This window comes from Meleagris gallopavo, chromosome 5, assembly GCF_000146605.3.
Source record: "Meleagris gallopavo isolate NT-WF06-2002-E0010 breed Aviagen turkey brand Nicholas breeding stock chromosome 5, Turkey_5.1, whole genome shotgun sequence".
Lineage (NCBI taxonomy): Eukaryota > Metazoa > Chordata > Aves > Galliformes > Phasianidae > Meleagris > Meleagris gallopavo.
In genome coordinates, this window is record NC_015015.2 from 48,768,030 (window position 1) to 48,786,068 (window position 18,039).

The 18,039-nt window shown below is 38.0% G+C and overlaps 1 protein-coding gene across 6 annotated transcripts in view; it reads left to right on the forward strand.

Annotated features, from left to right (window-relative positions):
* The window catches only part of WDR20 (WD repeat domain 20), a 42,427-nt gene extending 27,360 nt beyond the window's left edge, over positions 1-15,067 (forward strand). Inside the window, exons 2-4 of one of the 6 annotated variants that reach the window (XR_004159980.1) lie at positions 2,379-3,656; positions 12,942-13,029; positions 14,339-15,067. Coding sequence is in view for 3 of the 6 variants with exons in the window: in XM_031553689.1 (XP_031409549.1) it covers positions 2,466-3,656; positions 14,339-14,392 (1,245 nt within the window). In the remaining 3 variants the exon portion in view is untranslated. Of the gene's footprint in view, positions 1-2,378; positions 8,281-12,941; positions 13,030-14,338 lie in introns of those variants that run through there. The other 5 variants (XR_004159981.1, XR_004159979.1, XM_031553689.1 and 2 more) reach the window with 5 other exon arrangements.
* Positions 15,068-18,039: the final 2,972 nt, after the last annotated feature.

An 18,039-nucleotide genomic window follows, 5' to 3' on the forward strand; every position in this document is an offset into this window, starting at 1 on the left:
ACCATGTAGCTTGTAGCAGCCTGCCTAAAACAACTTGTATCAGTAATGATATTCTTTCTCGTTGTGTCAGAATCTAATTAGTGATGTGTTCTTTTATTTCCCAAACCAACCAAATGTGTCTTACAGATGCAGTTGTTTCCAGGCAGTACTTGGCTATCCTCAAGGTAGCCAGCTGAAATAGGTTTCCTTTATCGTATTTTTTTATCATCTTTTTATTTAAACCAAAGCCTTAAGCTGCATCTTTTCTTCATAAACTTTTCTACTACTTGTGTTGCTAGAGCTCTTTGCCAAACCTTCATGGAGAAGCCTTACTTGCCTCCATTTTTTTTCTGCCTCCTGGCCTGTGCTTATAATTTTGTTCAAGGTTGTTCAAAACAGCAGTCAGAGTTCCTGGCTGATGGCTGAAGCTTCTTTATTTACTGTTATTTCACCAAACTGAATACAAGTCCTTTATTCCAGCTGCTCTACCAAGTTGTTTGGTACTTCATTCTGTCCTTTATTGTATCATACCAACTTCAGGTCTTATTTTGCTTCACTCCAGATGCATGAACCTAGTCAAAAAACTTTTAAGACATAATGTCTTAACTTCAAAATTTGGATCTTTGTTCTGAATTTTAAAGCTCTGCTGATTGAGAAGGCATGAGTTGTGGTCATTTGCTATATATCTTATTTCTTCAGACCAATCTGATTTTATTATATATCGCAATCCTCTTTTGCTCAGAACGTCTTTGAAGTAAAGATGTTCAGGTTTGGAGAATTCTTCTGCAGCACTCCGTACTGTGTAGCTCAATGTGATTGTGAACTTAAAACACAGTTTCCAACACAGAAGTTGAGTGTTTTGTGAGTAGGAATTGTATGTCAGGTTGAGTTGCTGTAGTACACTAAAGCAAGCAGTTTCACTTTGCTGTAGTAATGGTAGCTTTGTAACAAGGAAACGGTTGCCTCAAGCAGGCTAACCTGGCAAATATCCCTGTCTTTTTTTTTTTAGTTATGTACAAAGTCACTTTCTGTCTAACAGTTCTAGTATCATTATTACTGAGATGCAAATGGTCTATTTTAATGAGCATGTGACAAATTATTTAAAATATTAGAAGAGAAGATGATGGTGTTCTTAAAACTACCTCTTTTAAGAAAAAGTTCACAGATTAACTTAGCTCTCAAGTACAAAATGAAAAGTTATGGAAGAGAGGATTCCTGGTCTTATATTGAACTTGACAGCAGCAAACATATGTTGAAGATTATAACATGAAATGGCCAGGTGCTGCTTTTGCTAGTCCCAGAATTGATAAAACTCAGTGTATTATCCATCAGTTTTCATTCTGTGATAAACAGCATAGCACGGGATTTTTCTTCATTTCTGGGGGAGGGTGGCTTTTGTAACTTGTTCTGGTATTTCCTCAGACTGTGTTTGCATTCTTGTCTTTTGTATAGCTCAGCTCTCCTTTTAGTCTATAATCAGTCTGTCCCAAATACAGACCTTGAAATTTGCATGTAAAGAATTCTGTTTCCAAGTTTCAGTTGAGTGATGCCATGGCTGACTGTTGACCGGTCTACTAGAATTGCACTTACTTCCTGAGTTTGAAGACATGAGTTGGGGATGTTTATTTGATGTGTTCATTGTTTTGTGATGATGGACTTTATTAAAATGTTTTTCTTTAAATGAAGCTTCTTAATCAGATGATAATTGAGAGTATAGATAGATTGATTCTTGGCTAATGAATGAAAAGTAATTGAAGGATGGGGTTTTTGAGGTGAAGAGGATGTGTGCCTTCTGAATTTGCTGAATTACATGCATCTGACTATTAACTCTCCAACCAGGGGACACTGTATAGCATTTGCTCCACAAATCAATAAGTTGGTCAAGGTTCCTAAAGGTGTTTTTTTTTTTTTTCCTTTCAAGGGACGATTATTATATATGTGATTTCAGATAAAACCTGAGTCTAAACTTACTGCTGCTGATTTAGAATGCATTTGCTCTGTAGCATAGATGTGTAACAGCCTTTTTGCCCTTTAGCTCATTCTGTGGTGTTAGTATTTTGTTATTTTTTCATACCCTTTAACCTACACAGTGAAAAGTAAACTTCAGGACTCTAGCTTGAGGTTCATAGCAAGAGATAGGCTTTATCAGAGTATGTTCTTTGCAATATGGCTGGACAACAATAACCTTTGGTAGCACTTTCTCTAAAAATCATTTTCTGTTAATTGCCTGATAAGATTATACGTGTTTGTGAATATCATAATGTAGCTCTTTTCCAGAAAGTTGAATTGACTTTGCTTAAGGTTTCTTCTCTTTCTCCCCAGAAAGTTCACATTTACAGTTAATCATTAAAACTTTACTTTTCAGACTTTCTGATGTGTATCTTCTTTGTTTTTCACAGAGACTAATAGACAAGTCCAGAGTAACCTGTGTAAAATGGGTACCAGGTTCGGAAAGCCTTTTCCTAGTAGCTCATTCCAGTGGCAATATGTACTTATATAACGTGGAGCACACTTGTGGTACCACAGCCCCGCACTACCAGCTACTTAAACAAGGAGAAAGTTTTGCAGTTCACACTTGCAAGAGTAAATCCACAAGAAACCCTCTGCTTAAATGGACAGTAGGTGAGGGTGCCCTGAATGAATTTGCCTTTTCCCCAGATGGAAAGTTCTTGGCGTGTGTGAGCCAGGATGGTTTTCTTCGCGTGTTTAACTTTGATTCCGTGGAATTGCATGGTACAATGAAAAGCTACTTTGGAGGACTGCTGTGTGTGTGTTGGAGTCCCGATGGGAAATACATAGTGACGGGTGGAGAGGATGACTTGGTAACAGTTTGGTCTTTTGTGGACTGTCGAGTAATAGCAAGAGGTCACGGACATAAATCGTGGGTCAGTGTTGTTGCGTTTGATCCATATACCACTAGTGTAGAAGAGAGTGACCCGATGGAATTTAGCGGAAGCGATGAGGATTTCCAAGACCTTCATTTTGGCAGAGATCGAGCAAATAGCACGCAATCTAGGCTATCCAAAAGGAACTCTACAGACAGTCGTCCAGTAAGTGTTACGTATAGATTTGGTTCAGTAGGCCAGGACACACAGCTCTGTTTGTGGGATCTTACAGAAGATATCCTCTTCCCCCACCAACCTCTCTCAAGAGCAAGGACACATACAAATGTCATGAATGCCACAAGTCCACCCGCTGGAAGTGGTGGAGCTAACCCAGGAAGTAATGGAAACAGTATCACAACACCTGGAAACTCTGTACCCCCTCCTCTTCCACGGTCAAACAGCCTTCCGCACTCTGCAGTCTCAAATGCTGGCAGTAAAAGCAGTGTCATGGATGGTGCCATTGCTTCTGGTGTTAGTAAATTTGCAACCTTATCACTACATGATCGGAAGGAAAGACACCATGAAAAAGATCACAAGAGAAATCATAGCATGGGACATATATCTAGCAAGAGCAGTGACAAACTGAACCTAGTTACTAAAACCAAAACGGACCCAGCTAAAACTTTGGGAACACCTCTCTGTCCCAGAATGGAAGATGTTCCCTTGTTAGAGCCTCTAATCTGTAAAAAGATAGCACATGAAAGACTGACTGTGTTAATTTTTCTTGAAGACTGTATAGTCACTGCTTGTCAGGAGGGATTTATTTGCACATGGGCAAGGCCTGGTAAAGTGGTAAGTTTTAATCCTTAATGCTGCATCAAAGAACTAGAACTCTGAATAGGTAGTTTTCTTGAGATATAATGAATGTTGAATATAAAATTTCTTTATGCTTAATGTAAAAAAAAAAAAATCCTCAGAGCCATACTTTTGGATACTGCATGCCATATTTCTGAATGATTTGAAGTGTCTTGGATACAATTATTAAGTATAGTTGCCTTCCAGCAGAAGAAATAAATACTGTGCATCTAAACTATTGATCAGTGTTCTTATACTTAAGCGTAACCACAATATGGTGAAAGCTATTTATGTAAAAATTGAAGTAAAACATGTCAATCACTAAAATAATTATATTTCAAGTGTTTTCTACAAAATAACTGCACTCCCAATAACAGTAGCTTATAAAAGCTGCTGCTCTCAAATCCAATGAGAAATGTGAGCCTCTGAAAAATTAAAACCAAAGTTTTATTCCTCCATACTTTTCTGTGGTGGTCTGCCGTTAATGTAAAACCACTTCTTATTAAAGCGTTGGCCATTCTATGAGCAGATTTGTGAGCCCATTACTGACTGTAGTTTATGCTATTCAAACTGTGCATCAGTACTGTCAAGGAAATCTAATTTTAGCTGGTCTTGACTTATGTATTCTTCGTCAAATTAGGGAAAATTGTGCGAGCTTGCTCTAAGTAGCTTCACTTTTATGTTACTGTCACTTCTGTTAGTTGAATTTGGTCATTGCAAGCTTGTGCTTTTTGATGGCACCTGATCCATCAGTTGAACCTCCGTTAAAATATATTATTAGTTTTAACTTTCATTGTTAATGCACTTAAGTGCAGTTGAAATCTTATTTATCTTCTGTTCAATGTTCAACAGCAAGCTAAACTTGAAATGAAGCTAAAAGTGGTGATTATTTTATTAAAAAGTACATTGTGCTACAGTGGCTTTGTTTGTCAGCAGTGTTTTAAAGGAGTACAGCTAGGAAAACATTGCCAGATCCACCAAAAAGGGCCATTACTTCCGTGAAAGCTTCTGGAGTTCTGTGGCATGTAGATCATCACCTGAAGGGAAAAAATCTGCCAATATCTGAATAGTGCCACATCAGGCAGCATCAGCATAAATGACCATCTGATGGTTGTAATATTTTAACTACTTTGTTTGTAAATCTCACTCTTGGAGTGGAGGTACTGTAAACCATTTAGCATTAAACACCACTCGTTCATTGCTATAAAATTTTAAGTAAGGCTCAAGATTTTTTTCTTAAAACATTTAGTATGATGTAGGCTTCTTTGAGGTGTTCTAAATTCTGTCGCTATTTCTGTATGCAAAGACAGCTGTGCCCACTCTATGTTGCAGTGCATTTTTCAGGGTTATAACTAAGAATTGTAAGCCCTTCTCTGAAGAGAAAAGTGGAATGTAATACCTAACAATATTTTTTTGCCTAAGAACTACAGCTCCAGCATTAATTTAAAAAACAAAAATCGAAAGCAACTCAACCTGAACTGCTTAGTTCTAGCCTGAATGAAATGAAAACACTAAAAGTTATCCTTTCTGTGACTCAGTGCAATTAGTAAGTCTTAAGAATTAGCATTATATATGTACAGCAGTGCCTCAGATTTCTATTGTGAGCTATTTTTTTTCTCTTTGTTCTAAAATTCCTCTTTGTACTACTAAATGCTACACTGTTAAATTTCAGTGGCTGAAGTGGGTTTTGTTAGGCTGATTATAACTTAAACACGTTCTTTCTTGTGTATTAACTTTGATTTGGAATATGACATTTCAAATATTTCAGAGATAAAGTATGCAGTACCAAAAATCAGGATTTATGTATTGGCCAATATGGAAAACTTTAATTACAGGTAAGTAATTTTCATGCTGAAGTTATCACTTTCAAAATTAATATTGCACACTGATGTAAATGCCATATTGTTTAGGAAGTATTTACTTAGAAATTTTCAAATGAACTTCTTTTTCTGATATCACTTGCATTTCTAGTGAGCTCACTCTGATGGTAAAAACTGAATTTTGATGGCATGTTTACAGGGGTTTGATAGGAAACTATTTGTGCCAGAAGGACGTTATGAGCATACTTTTTGTTTATAGAAAAAGCACTTAATTTTATTTAATGAGAGTTGTCAAAGTATAAAACACTCATGGTAATGTCTTTCTTACTGGGTTATATACCATTCATTTCTGTTTTGCCACCTGTTTTATCCTAGGCTATCCCATGACTCGGGGGTTTAAAGCTGCTATTTCTAGTCTTCCTTTTGAAATATGGGTCCCCAAGTGATCTTAAAACTCCGTCACTTTTTTTTTTGTCTGCCAACTCTAGAGTGAAAGCCTCTGAATCTTGCTGCTTCTTCCATCATTGCCTCAAAAGGCCTTCTGTAAATTCCTGGCACTGCCAGCCTAAAGAATTGGATGGAATGCTGAAGCAGACTTGCAGCGTTTAATATAATTTGCATTGAGCCAGTGCTACCTTTTCCTCATTTTTAGTAGCCATCAAAAGACACGCTGGATAATTGGACAGTGCACGACAAGGTCTGAGTTTTGTGGTTGGTTTGGTGCTGCTGTTAGTGGGGAAAAAAAAACAAATCCAGAAACTTCTTTTCAGCTGTGATCCTTAGGATAGGCTGTACTGTGCATACAGTGTCCTCGCAGTTTGTAAACAAGCTTTCCAAATTATTGTGTCATGTGTATAACATAATCATACCTTGAGCTTCCTCACTGGCTATACCATGCTTGTATCTCGCTCCCAGAACTATTATGCTAGCTCCCAATCAGAATAAGGTCAAGTAAATGGAAAAATTTTAATAAGAAACAAGTTGATTGAGACTCAGGGTTCATTAAAATTAATTTTTTACTCTCATTTTTTCTTAGCCTGTTTCTGAGAGAAGGTTCAGGGTAGTAAGAAAAATAGGTTGCCTTAACAAGAGTATGGACTTCCTTAACTACATGGTGACAATTAACTGTCTCCTTTTCCCCGTTTATTTCCCAGCCCTGCAGAAAATGTAAATGGCATTATAGAGCTGTTGTATTTGTCTTAAGACAGGGGAAAAAAAATCTGAAAGGAACCGAGGTAGGCTTCGTGTCTGACCTTTATAGCTCCTTCAAACTGAATTACAGGAACTGCAGAAGCAATTAAAAAGCAAAGCAACAACAACAAGAAGAAAAAACCAAAGCAGGAAAACACTAAAAACAAACAAACCCATAAACAAAGAGTGAAGTGGGGCCTAGATATGCACAACAAGCTTTCTCTGAACTGAACGGTCAGAGAAACCCTCTGTGACTTCTGTTCGCCGCCGTGCGCGGTGGCTCAGTTTATTGAAATGAAAGCTGCTGCTGAGTTGCTTCCTTTGTCAGAAAGCTCAAGGTAGGATTGGGCAGAGCCACGACCAGGTGAAATGGCAGTGTATAACCTAGCAAGACAAACACGTTACCATCTTGTAAAACAAATGCACATGGAATGTATTTATTTGACTTATTGTACAGGAAAACTTAGAATTAAATTATAACATCCTTGAACTTTCCAGTAAACTACAATTGTAGTACAGTATCATGTCTTAGTATGACTTCTGTTTTAGTAAGAGTACTTAAACATTCATGCGCTATATTTTGAGTGAGATGAGCAGCTATACATACTAATTCTTCCTCAGTGGAAAGGAACATTTCATCGTTACAATTGAAGTTCAATTGCTGGTATTTAAGTACTATCAAATAGATTTCTTTCAACGTGATACGGTATCTGTATAAACTTCAGGGATGATTCTAGTAAAACTGAAACACAGCTATGACTTCAGGTTACCGTGCTGAAATTTGAAGCTTTCTGTAACGTGCATAATAGCAAAGTTGCACAGAGCATACCCGCATTATCAGGGTGAACTTAAACCTAGTACACTGGCGTGATATTTATAGCAAGGTGTGTGTGTGTGTGCGTGTGTGAGGAGGTGCGGCTCCGCTAAAGCCAGGAAAGACCATAGCCCTGCAAAGGCTTTATGATGAGGATGTCTGGATTAGGAAATAACATGACTTTTACTAAACACTTTTTAGAAGACCCATGTTCTGAATTATCACCTCTTACAATTTGGTTATGTACTTGCGATGACTGTATATGTCTGCCCCTTTAACAGTATAAAGCTTCTAAATTAATATTTAAAATGCTGGCCTGCTTATGTTACAGTAATAAAATTTGTGTCAGTTAATTTACTGTCGATTTACATGTAAAAATTAAACGATATTTTTTCTGCATTTTATGAATTCTGTATACTGGAGTTTGTTAAAGATTGCCATGTTAGGTGATACTGTACAAAATTGTATTGACTACCTTTAGTGAAAATCGAAAGTAAAATTCATATGTATTTCCTTTTTACACTTCCATCTAATTTCTTGACAACTTGAATAAATTTCATAGAGCCTTTCTAACATGAACTATTGTTAATTTAACTGTTGCAATAATTAAGCTTTAAGAAGTATTGTTGGTATATTTATAATTTTAAGAAAATCATGTTTGTTTCATACTGCTTATTTTTAGCTGTTCTATTGTCACTGTTACAGCTGAAGAACTTTACTAAATACTTGACATTACAAAATAACTTGCTGGGGTTGTCCTCTGTATACTGATGTTAAATAAAAATGTGTGATTGAACTGTAAATGTAGATAACTTTCAATAGTCCTTTTCCACACTTGAGTTCTAATTTATCTTGCAGTCTATAGGTGGTCCTTTGCTATCATACTGTGCTGAACAAACGGCCACAATGCAAACTGTTAACTTGCCATGTTTTAAATTAAGAGGTAGAGCACATCCTGTAACCAGCTCTGAGTAAATGTTTCCCTTCAGCTCAAAATAATGCATACATTTTGATGTTTAAATCTTGCTGATAAGATTGTGTCTTCTGATATATATGCATATATATATTTTTAGGATTAGAGTAATAGAGTATTTATAAAACTGTTTATGAACTTTGTTTAAACTCAGATTCAATAAAACACAGACATGGATGTGTCTAGGCTGGTTCTGCCTAGCCACCAAGCAGGAGCTGGGCCGGAGCATTTGCTATTCCCTCTAGGACTCTCCAGGAGCTCTTTCTTCTGTGGACTCTAGTGCAGGGTACGTTGTTTATTCCAGTGTTAGACTTTGACATTTACCTAATGAATGCTGAATCTACAGCCCTGAGGACATGGCTTGCTCAGATGATTCATGCGTCTTTAGTCTAGGAAAGCTTTGACTAGTCTGGAAATAAGCTCATCTGAACTTGAACCGCTTTAGGTGAATTTGCAGTTCATCTGGGTGGCCTAAGGGTGGCTTTGCCCCTGCAGCCATAGTTCTGTGTTAACCCCTAGAGGAAGCAAACAAGTGATGTTTATGGAAGTGTTTCAAAGGCACTTCTGAGAAGTTTTGGTGAAGTAGTTGCTTAGTCTCAGTCCTGTCTGACTGAGGTAGGGCTCTCTTCATCTCTTAGGGAAATCATCTGTAGACTAGAACTGAGGAAATGCTCTCTCTTATATGAACCTGAGAACATACTGATGCTTCAGGAGGTACCAGTTGGCCACTTTGTGTCTGTGTATAATGTGTGTATTTAAGAATAGAGGCCAATGGAAAAACAAAATAAATCAGTCAAATAAATCAGTCCCGAAAGCTGATGTGGGCCAATAGCATCATGTGATGCAAGAACTGGTTGTTCAAACCAGTTCTCTACCATCGGTGTGTGAAACCAAACCAACTTCCACAAGGTCTGCACTCACAGAAGGTACAAAAGATGACTTGGAACATGGAAGTGAGAAGTAACTTTCCTTTATTTAATAACATTGCACAAACTTCTCGAGGAAATAACTTACTTGATCTCATTATTTTCTGTTTTTAATATTGGATGTTAGGTAGGTGCTTCATCCTTTGTTTCATCTCTTCTCATGCTGAGATCATGCTTATTTTACAACTAACCAAGATGAGCTTCCCTTAAATCATCTGCTTCTCCCCCAGTTTTTCTCCTGGTTTATTTCAATTGCATTATTTTCTAATCCAAAAAGTTAGAACCTTAACTGGCTTTTATAGTTTGCAGAGTCTGAAGAGAGAAGTGTTCTGGCCATGTGAGCCCTCGCTGCCTAAATGAAGCTGCAGTTCCTATTGACTGAGTCAAATCAGGTTTCTGCTGGCAAAAGCATTCTGTGCTTTTTCCAGTGCACGCTTAGTTGCATCTTACTCATCTCCAACAGGAAAATAAGCAAAAATTCTTCCATTTGCCATTCAAAAACTAGTCTTGAAATAATCATACCTTGTATTGCTACACAGGCAAGATTTTTTGCTAGTCTGCTAGTTTTCTAGCAGCTTTTCATTGATCGCAAGCAAAATGGTGATGCATCTCTATTAGAAGAAAAACTCCTTTGGGTACGGAGAAGTGAAGCTGCAAGTGCAATCTGCGTGCTGCTACTACATGCTTTCAGGAGATCTGATGTGCCAAATGGTTCAAGAAGTTATACTTGTCTATAACACTACTAGAATAAAACAAAGCCAACCAAGTGCGAATAACATTTAGAACTCTCTACGGTATACGGATTGTAAAGATAGCTATCAGTTTGGCTCTGTCCTCCTGAATCCCATACAAATTGTTTTGTTACTGCTTAGCAAGCGCTTCCTTGAAACTTCCTTAACGTTCTTCAGTGATAAATTTTGACTAAAAAGTATCTGATTTAGTAAATAAATGCAGTTCAATGTTTTAAGCTAATAAATGCTGACTCATCTGGATAAGAAACTGTTGGCCATTTGTTCACACTAATCTTAATCCAATTCAGCTGATTTGACTGCAGGATTTTAAACAGATGTGAAAAATCTCATTCTGTTTGAGCATATTATTGCTCAAATGCGGGATTAGGCTGTGGGCTCTTTTGTCAAGTGAAGCTCTCAGTCTGGATGACTCTTTGGTTCAGGTGACTCTGAATATCGCAGTTTTGAACAAGAACTGTGTGCGCAATGCTCTGCCAGTGATTATTATTTCATATATTGGCAATAGCAGTAATGACATAACAGATCAATGGCATTTTTACATGGCTGTTCATTAATTCCTCTGCTGTATGTTGCTGGCCTGATTGCATTAGTGACGTGTGCTGTGGGGCCTTTTAGCCTGTATGTGTCCAGAAAGTTTTATATTGGTTGTATTTGCACTGGACTGTTTGCTTCGCTGCTTTTTCACCCCACTTTTCAATTTCAAAGCAAAGCAGAAGTGTGCAGAGCTCTGCCATCCAGCGAATTCCTGAGTCGCTGCTGTTACCATCCAGGTAACAGAGCTGTGCATTCACACATAGGCAGCAGCTTGACAGTGACTCAACCGTGTATCCAAACGTGCAGTTTGTTTTTGTTATCTACATTAGTGACATCTTTGGCTCCAATTAGTGCTGTTCTAATTTACATAAAGAAAACATCAACTCTGTCGCTACTGATAGCTTTTATTCTGATTAGCTCTATCTTCCTGATGAATTTTTCCATTCAGCTGTCTCATCCTGATCTTTCACACTGTTTCCATTAGGAAACGTTGTGTTTCATATAATTGTCTGAGGAAAAAAACAAATCTTAAAAACAACTCCCTACCATCTCAGGAATTGTGAAGGCTGGTCTGTGCAGGGCTTTCTGAGCAGATCACAGGGCTGAGCACTGTGCAATTGGATGGAAATGGTCATTTTGATTGCATGTTACGTTTTTTTAATTCCTATACAAGCCTATTGATATGTCTTCAAAGTTTTTACTAAATACACAAAGTGCTGTGTGTTTTGGGAAGCCAGAAGATGTGTGGATCAATGTGGTGTGGCGGTGTGCCCTGAAACTGCACGCGTGATGCTCCCACGTTGCTAACTGATGGCAGAAAAACAACCCAGCCCTCTGCCAAAGAGGCCCAGTGGAACAGCAGTGATGCAGCACCTCCTTGGGGCTCTCTCTGAGGTTCTGATGAAGGTGGTTCTATCCAATTCCTGAGTTGAGTTTCATAACTGCTCTTTCTCACCCCTTGCTAGCATCGCGTGCTGACAAAGTAACAGTGCTAATAAAAGACTGCATTTATTTTCAAAACTTTTTTGAACAATCTCTTGATTTGTCCCTGTTGCAAGCTGAGTACGGTCTGTCCTTAAGCTAGGCTGATATGCGGTATGTGCTCTTCAGCGCAGCAGATCTGAAGCTGTGTTATCTCCATTATTCACTTTTTCTGTCCCAGCTATTAAGCAGCAGTGTTTCTGTTGCTCTAATGAGGTGCTGCAGATTTTGATCCATGCTTCAGCCCCCGCCTGCCCAGGCTGGGTGGTTTCACCACAGAAAGCGCTGTGCTCTGATCCCTTCATCCTTTGTTTCCACACAGGAAACTTTTGAGGTTGTTATAACCTTATTCCTGGAGAATGTCAATTGAAATATTCCAGTCCAATAATACAGCCTTTGTATTACAGATCGTAGTCCGAGATGGTAGCGTTTGTGCCAAAACTTACTTTTTGGAGCGGCCGCGCGCTTTTCTAAACAAGTCTTCCTTAAGCTTCTTTGCTGTGGGAAAGCTCCATAGAATCTTTCTTGCTACTCAGTACCTCCCTGGAATTCTTACCCTCTTCTATAAAACTTTCAAACCTGAAGCCCTGACCTTTGTTCTTTTTTTCCTTGTATGAACATCCATGGTCTGAGATGATTTTGGAAGGCTAAGTGTTCAGAGGAACTCGCAACGCTGACCTGTGGCACAGAAGTGAATTCTGGGATAGCAATTGCATTGCTGGAACTTGGTCGTGTTCTGAGAAGATACTTGCTAAGTTTTAGGATGTGTACACACATCAATTGTAATGTTCTCTCTATTTTGGTGTCCCTCTGCCCTGCCTGCTCGCAGATGCAGAAAAACCATTTAGAACAAGGGCTGCAGTGGGGGTTCCCACTGTTCGCATACTCGTATGTCAGCTACGTGGTGCTTTGGCTGCAGGGAATATGCACAGTGTGGAAGATGAAACTAGGGCTGAGGGAATTCGTGTGCCTGGTCTTGGAACTTCTGTGTGTTGCAGAGCTGGTTGTAGTCACTGGGGAATCAGGCACCACACTGCATTTCAGCACTTGCTACCAGTTTCTACAGGAATTGTGGGAAAATAAAGGACTCTTCATTTCTCAATTATGGTTGCATTACAAATGCAGTATTAGAATAGTGCTTATTTCTCTTTGCTTGATCCTCTTGAAAAAGACTTTGTGTTACACCATCCCTACTATTTTCTGTGTGCTTATAAAGCACACATTTGCATATGAACCATTTGTCTTTCTTATTAAAGATTTAAAGTAATACCTTTTGGACATCTTTTTCCAGGGTACGTGAAACTTGCTTAGTGGATGTAATCTTGCAAGAAAGATCTTCCAGTTGTGCTGGATTTAATTGACTTCTGAAGAAGGCTTCGGTAAACGAACTATAGAGTTTGTTTCGTCTTCCTTGCTTTGAAACCTTTCTTGGTAAAAATTGTCAGGAGTGCTTCAGTAGCTTGTTTGCTTTAAAAGTGCACCCTCTCATTAATCCCATTAAATCATATTAATCTCATTAAATAATAACAATGAAACTTTTTCTTCTTACTGAAAATGCAGTGTCTCTGAGTTGAACCCAGCCCCTTCCCCTTCTCTCTGTGGTCAGGGATTTTTTCCATCAGTAGTGACTTTTCAGTTCTGCAGCCCAAGCAAGAAAGAGCTCCTGTAGATTCTAAAGATGTGACCTAATTCTGCACTGTGTGTTAACTGCTGCCCAAACCTGTCGGGTTTGATGAGTCACAGGAACTTTATTTTTTGAGGTAAGAAACTAAGCTGGTAGCTATTGAGAGCAATTGGTAAAAGTGCATTTATCATGGCCACGTAGTGCGAGTGGCACAGCAATGGTCACTGGTGTGCTTCCAGCTTAGCTGCCATTGTGCGAGTCTGCTGGCAGTTTTCATTAAGTAATGACAAAGCAAGAAAATGAAATTGTAATTTGATATTAAGCCTTTCCTAAATAACTGGTGTATGGTTCCTTTTATGTGAATAAATAAAAAGGGACTACTACACATGCATCAAAAGTGGGGTCTTTTGCCCACCCCACGGTATAGCTGCCTTAATTCAGAACGGTAGCCCCTGCTGAGCTAGGGCTGCCACACAGGAGCAGAATTACACTTGAAAGAAAGTCATTTTATTAGAATGGCAGTGCAGTTTAAATAAGTTCTGGACACAAGCTTAAGTTGTAATGGGAAATTTTACTGAACTCTGACTCAGTGTGTCGTTCTCCTTACAATGACATAAGTCAGAATTTGGTTAGAGAATCTAGTTTTCTATTTAAAGCTTGTAAAATTCAATAGCATATAAGAGACTGAACGTTCTCCTGTATCAGGTTAGTTGTCAACCTTGCTGCTATTGAAATAGGTTCTTCTGTTGATACAACCAATAGAATGATCGCTTTGGTGTACTATCTTTAAAGCTGCACAGCGCAAGGCAGACTGAAACCCAGTGTTGGAATCCTGCACCACGCGTCTGAAACGCACATGGTCCTGACTTACTGAAAGCTCTTTTGTGTGCTGCTGACTGATACAATAGAGGCTTAGGTTCTTTTGTGGGGAATCAGGTGCTGATACCTTCAGTAAGCAAGTGGTGGTAAAACTAAATTGTACTGATTTTAGCTTCAGGCTAATAATTTTATAAAAGTACTCTCAGGTTCTCTTGCTGGATTAATGTAAACTGCTTTGTTTGCAGGGTTTATTGTCATCCCAAAACCAGGCCAATTCTCCAAGTGGAACTGTAGTATAGCCACCACACTACTGCTAGCAAATCTCTGAACACAGGACAAGAAGTAATGGCAATGGAACCAGGAGCTGTTCTTCAGGCAAAGAGCATCACAAATTATAATGTGGCAGAGTGTAAACATGGAATTATGTGAATCACATAGTAATTTGAAAAGGAATAATGTAATGAGTTCTTATTACAGCTAATACTGCTAGCTGCTCACCCAAGGAAGTTTTCATTTAAAAAAAAAGAAAAGCTTCCTTTGGTGCTGCGGTAAAAAAAATAGTAACATTTTTGGTTTTCTTTATACTTTTAAAGTCCAGTGTAATTTAATCTATATATATAAATATATAAATAAAAATATATATAGTGTAAAATAAAGTATGTTTCTTAAATTGAAGTAAGTTCAATGGTTAAATTAGTACTTCACCATTGTTTATTTTGCACTGATTTTTTTAACCAGAGATGGCGAGAGGACAGCCTGGAATGCACTCATAGAACATGAAAGTCATTACTTTCCGGCTTCAAATGTTATTCAGGAAGATGGATGCTGCAATCATAGATTTTTAAAACAGAATTGTTTTGCACTTAAATAGTTTAATGCTAATAGAAAATTACTTTAAAATCGGTGTCTAAACACCAGAAAAACTATGTTGTGGAGAGAAGATCCTTTGTATCTATTAAACATTTATTTTAATATTGTTGTTTCCAACTGCAATCAGCTCTGTATTATATGTATAAATAATGTAATTCAGTGATGGGGAGGGGATTAATGGATCATTACACTAGAAACTCAGTCATTTAAGAAAGTGATATTTCTAATTCAGAAAATACATATTAAACTATCTTGAATATGCATTTTTGTTTACTTTCTGTTCAAATTTGATCCATTTTGATGTAATCAATCCTTTGTTGAATTAAATGTTTGGTACAGAAATATAATATAAACTTTGTAGAACAAATTCCTTTTAAAAAATCTCACCTGGAACATTGCTTCATATTTAATATAGTTGAATTTTGACTAGGAAAGTGAAGTAACTTTGGTCCGTTCTCATTCTTCATGGTTTATCTCGAAGCACATCAGGCAGCGGAAATCTCGCAGACAGCTTTGTGGGGTGAGGATTTTGTAATCACATCATGCTGCCTACTTGTCTAGGAGTTTAGAAGTGAATAATCCAGCGGGAGTAGACACAGCCACCTTCTGACCTGGCAAACTTAAAATGATGTCAGCATACAGAAGAAGACATGGTTTTGAGACAACTTGTTCCCTCTCATAGGCATCATGTTTACAATTCAACAGTTTTAAATTGATAACTATTATGGAAATGCATCTCCACGCATTTGTAGTTTAATGCTGCTTGTCTAAACACAAATTTAAGTCGGTTGGCAACAGAACACTTAAACTGTTTTTTGGTATTTCTTGCAAAGATTGAAAAAAAGACAGACAGCTGCTGTCTCATACCAAGCCCCAGCAACGAGCCGTGTCCCTGCCATCTCTCAGTGCTGTGCAGAAACACACAGCCTCTTGGCCGGTGTTGCAGACGAGCATTGTGTCAGCAGAGCAGAGCTGAGACCACAAGTCTGAGAGTGCAGTGTGCCTGACAGTAGGCACAAGCTCTGCATGAGCCGTAATTCAGCAACCAACTGCCTGTCCTGCTCCCAACCACGTAGCCGGGTTGGAATGCTTTTAATTGCAAGTAACCATTAGGCACCTTCAGGCAGGAGATGAATGAAAACCTGGAGAGAAACAACTGCATCGCTGCTTCTAACTACATCTCTTATTCTTATCATGCATATAAAGCATATAAAGAAGTGCCAGATGTATTTAGAAACTGGCATTTGGATTGTCTACATCACTTAAAGACAGAACTGTACTTTATAATTCTCATATACTTGGGGTTTTCTAAAATACAAGGAATGGGGAAAATACTGAAACTGAGCAGCATTATTGTTCAGAAGTTCTGTTTTATTAACGTATTGGGTTTAACTGTTAAAATACAGATAAACCTTGTCACTGAAAACTAATGCAGTTATCTCCCTGTTATTCTTTGTATGAGAGCTTCATACTGTTTGAGTCAAAGTGAAACAGCTGATGAAAAGATGTAATAAAGGCCTCTAAAGGACTTTCTGTAATTTACCAGCTGTAGGGAAAAAAAAAACAACAGTACCATAAGGACCATAGCATCCAACATCAGGGTAATAACAGCAGCTACTTACATACCTGTTTGCAGAGCACATCCTGCTACAAATCAAGGTTGAATAGCAAAGGAGTCTGTGTGTGCTTTTGGTTTTTTGCAGTATCTCTACCACTTGGCAATCACCTGGAAGCCTTCCACCCCCCCATCCTTCCTTCGCTATGGAAAAACTGATTTTAGGAAGAAAAAGAAAACAACTTACCTGGAAATAATGTAGAGTTCTACAAAAGGTATAGCTCTTAACATGGTGGGGAAAAATAATTATAGATTAAAGCAAATTACATAATGAAAGAGATGGTCTCAATGCTGAACTTTAGCTGAAGGATGAGGGTAGGAACAATGCTTGCCAATTTATATTTTAAAAGTTGAATGTGTTTTAACTAGAAAGCAAGTGGGAAAACTCAAGTTTGCCCACCAGTCCAACAGTCAGAGGACTATATTTGGTTTCCAGAAAAATAGTAAGGAGCTTGTTACTAAATAAATGTCCATAAAGTACTGTATATGCCCAAATGTGCAAGATCCACCTGAAAGCTTAAAATAAATGAAGAAAACATTCCACAGTGGTGCTTGATATGAAATACCCAATTTTCATAGCAAAAACAATCTGCTGAATTGCTTTTTTTTTTCATTCTAACAGACCAACAGCCTCAAATACTGATGTGAGACCAAATACTGAGTGAGAGAAAATTGCTGGTGACAGACAAAGTCTGATAACCTTTTTTCACCATCTGCTCTTGAGGAAAAAAAGCACAAACCACCGGATAAGCTCACAGCAAAAAATGTAAAAAGTTGGAGGTTACTGTTTGTACTTTGTTGCCTGTAGAGCTGCAGTCCTTCATTCCGTTTCCGAAGCTTAGCATCACACCTTTTAATTTATTATTATTATTTTTTTTATATAAACTAATGCTAGAAATTCAAACAAATACTGGATTGCCTTATTACCGTTCAAGCTCTCCACCTGTTTGGTTTGAGCAGTATGAAGTTCTAACAAAAAAAGATGACTATCAGTAGCAGGACAGTATAACTCAGCTGGTCACCGCGTCTTCATGTGGTCGCACTCACTTCTGATATAATCATGGTTAGGAATTATTTTCTACTTAGAAGTAGGAGGAAGATGACCTTCATTCAGCATGACTTTCAAACTAAAAAGAGAAACAGCACCTACCGATGCTGTTGCATTCTGCTGTGTAAGTCTCCCTTTTCTCTGATTTACTGTTGGACTGCAATTCTTCCGCTAAGACAAGTATGTGAGCAGAGTCTTAGCTGGTTTGCTTTTGAATCAGTTAAAAAGTTGCTTACCCTTTAAACTGGTAGGTATATAAAAATATTGACCACTTATGCTAACTGTATCAAAATCAAATATATGTTTGTATAATCTGCAAGTTCTCAGCAAAGCTTGAGGTTGTAGTCATTAAAATACTTTCCAGAAGTTAGCAGTCATTTATTATCTAATATGAAAACTTTTATTCTGTAGGT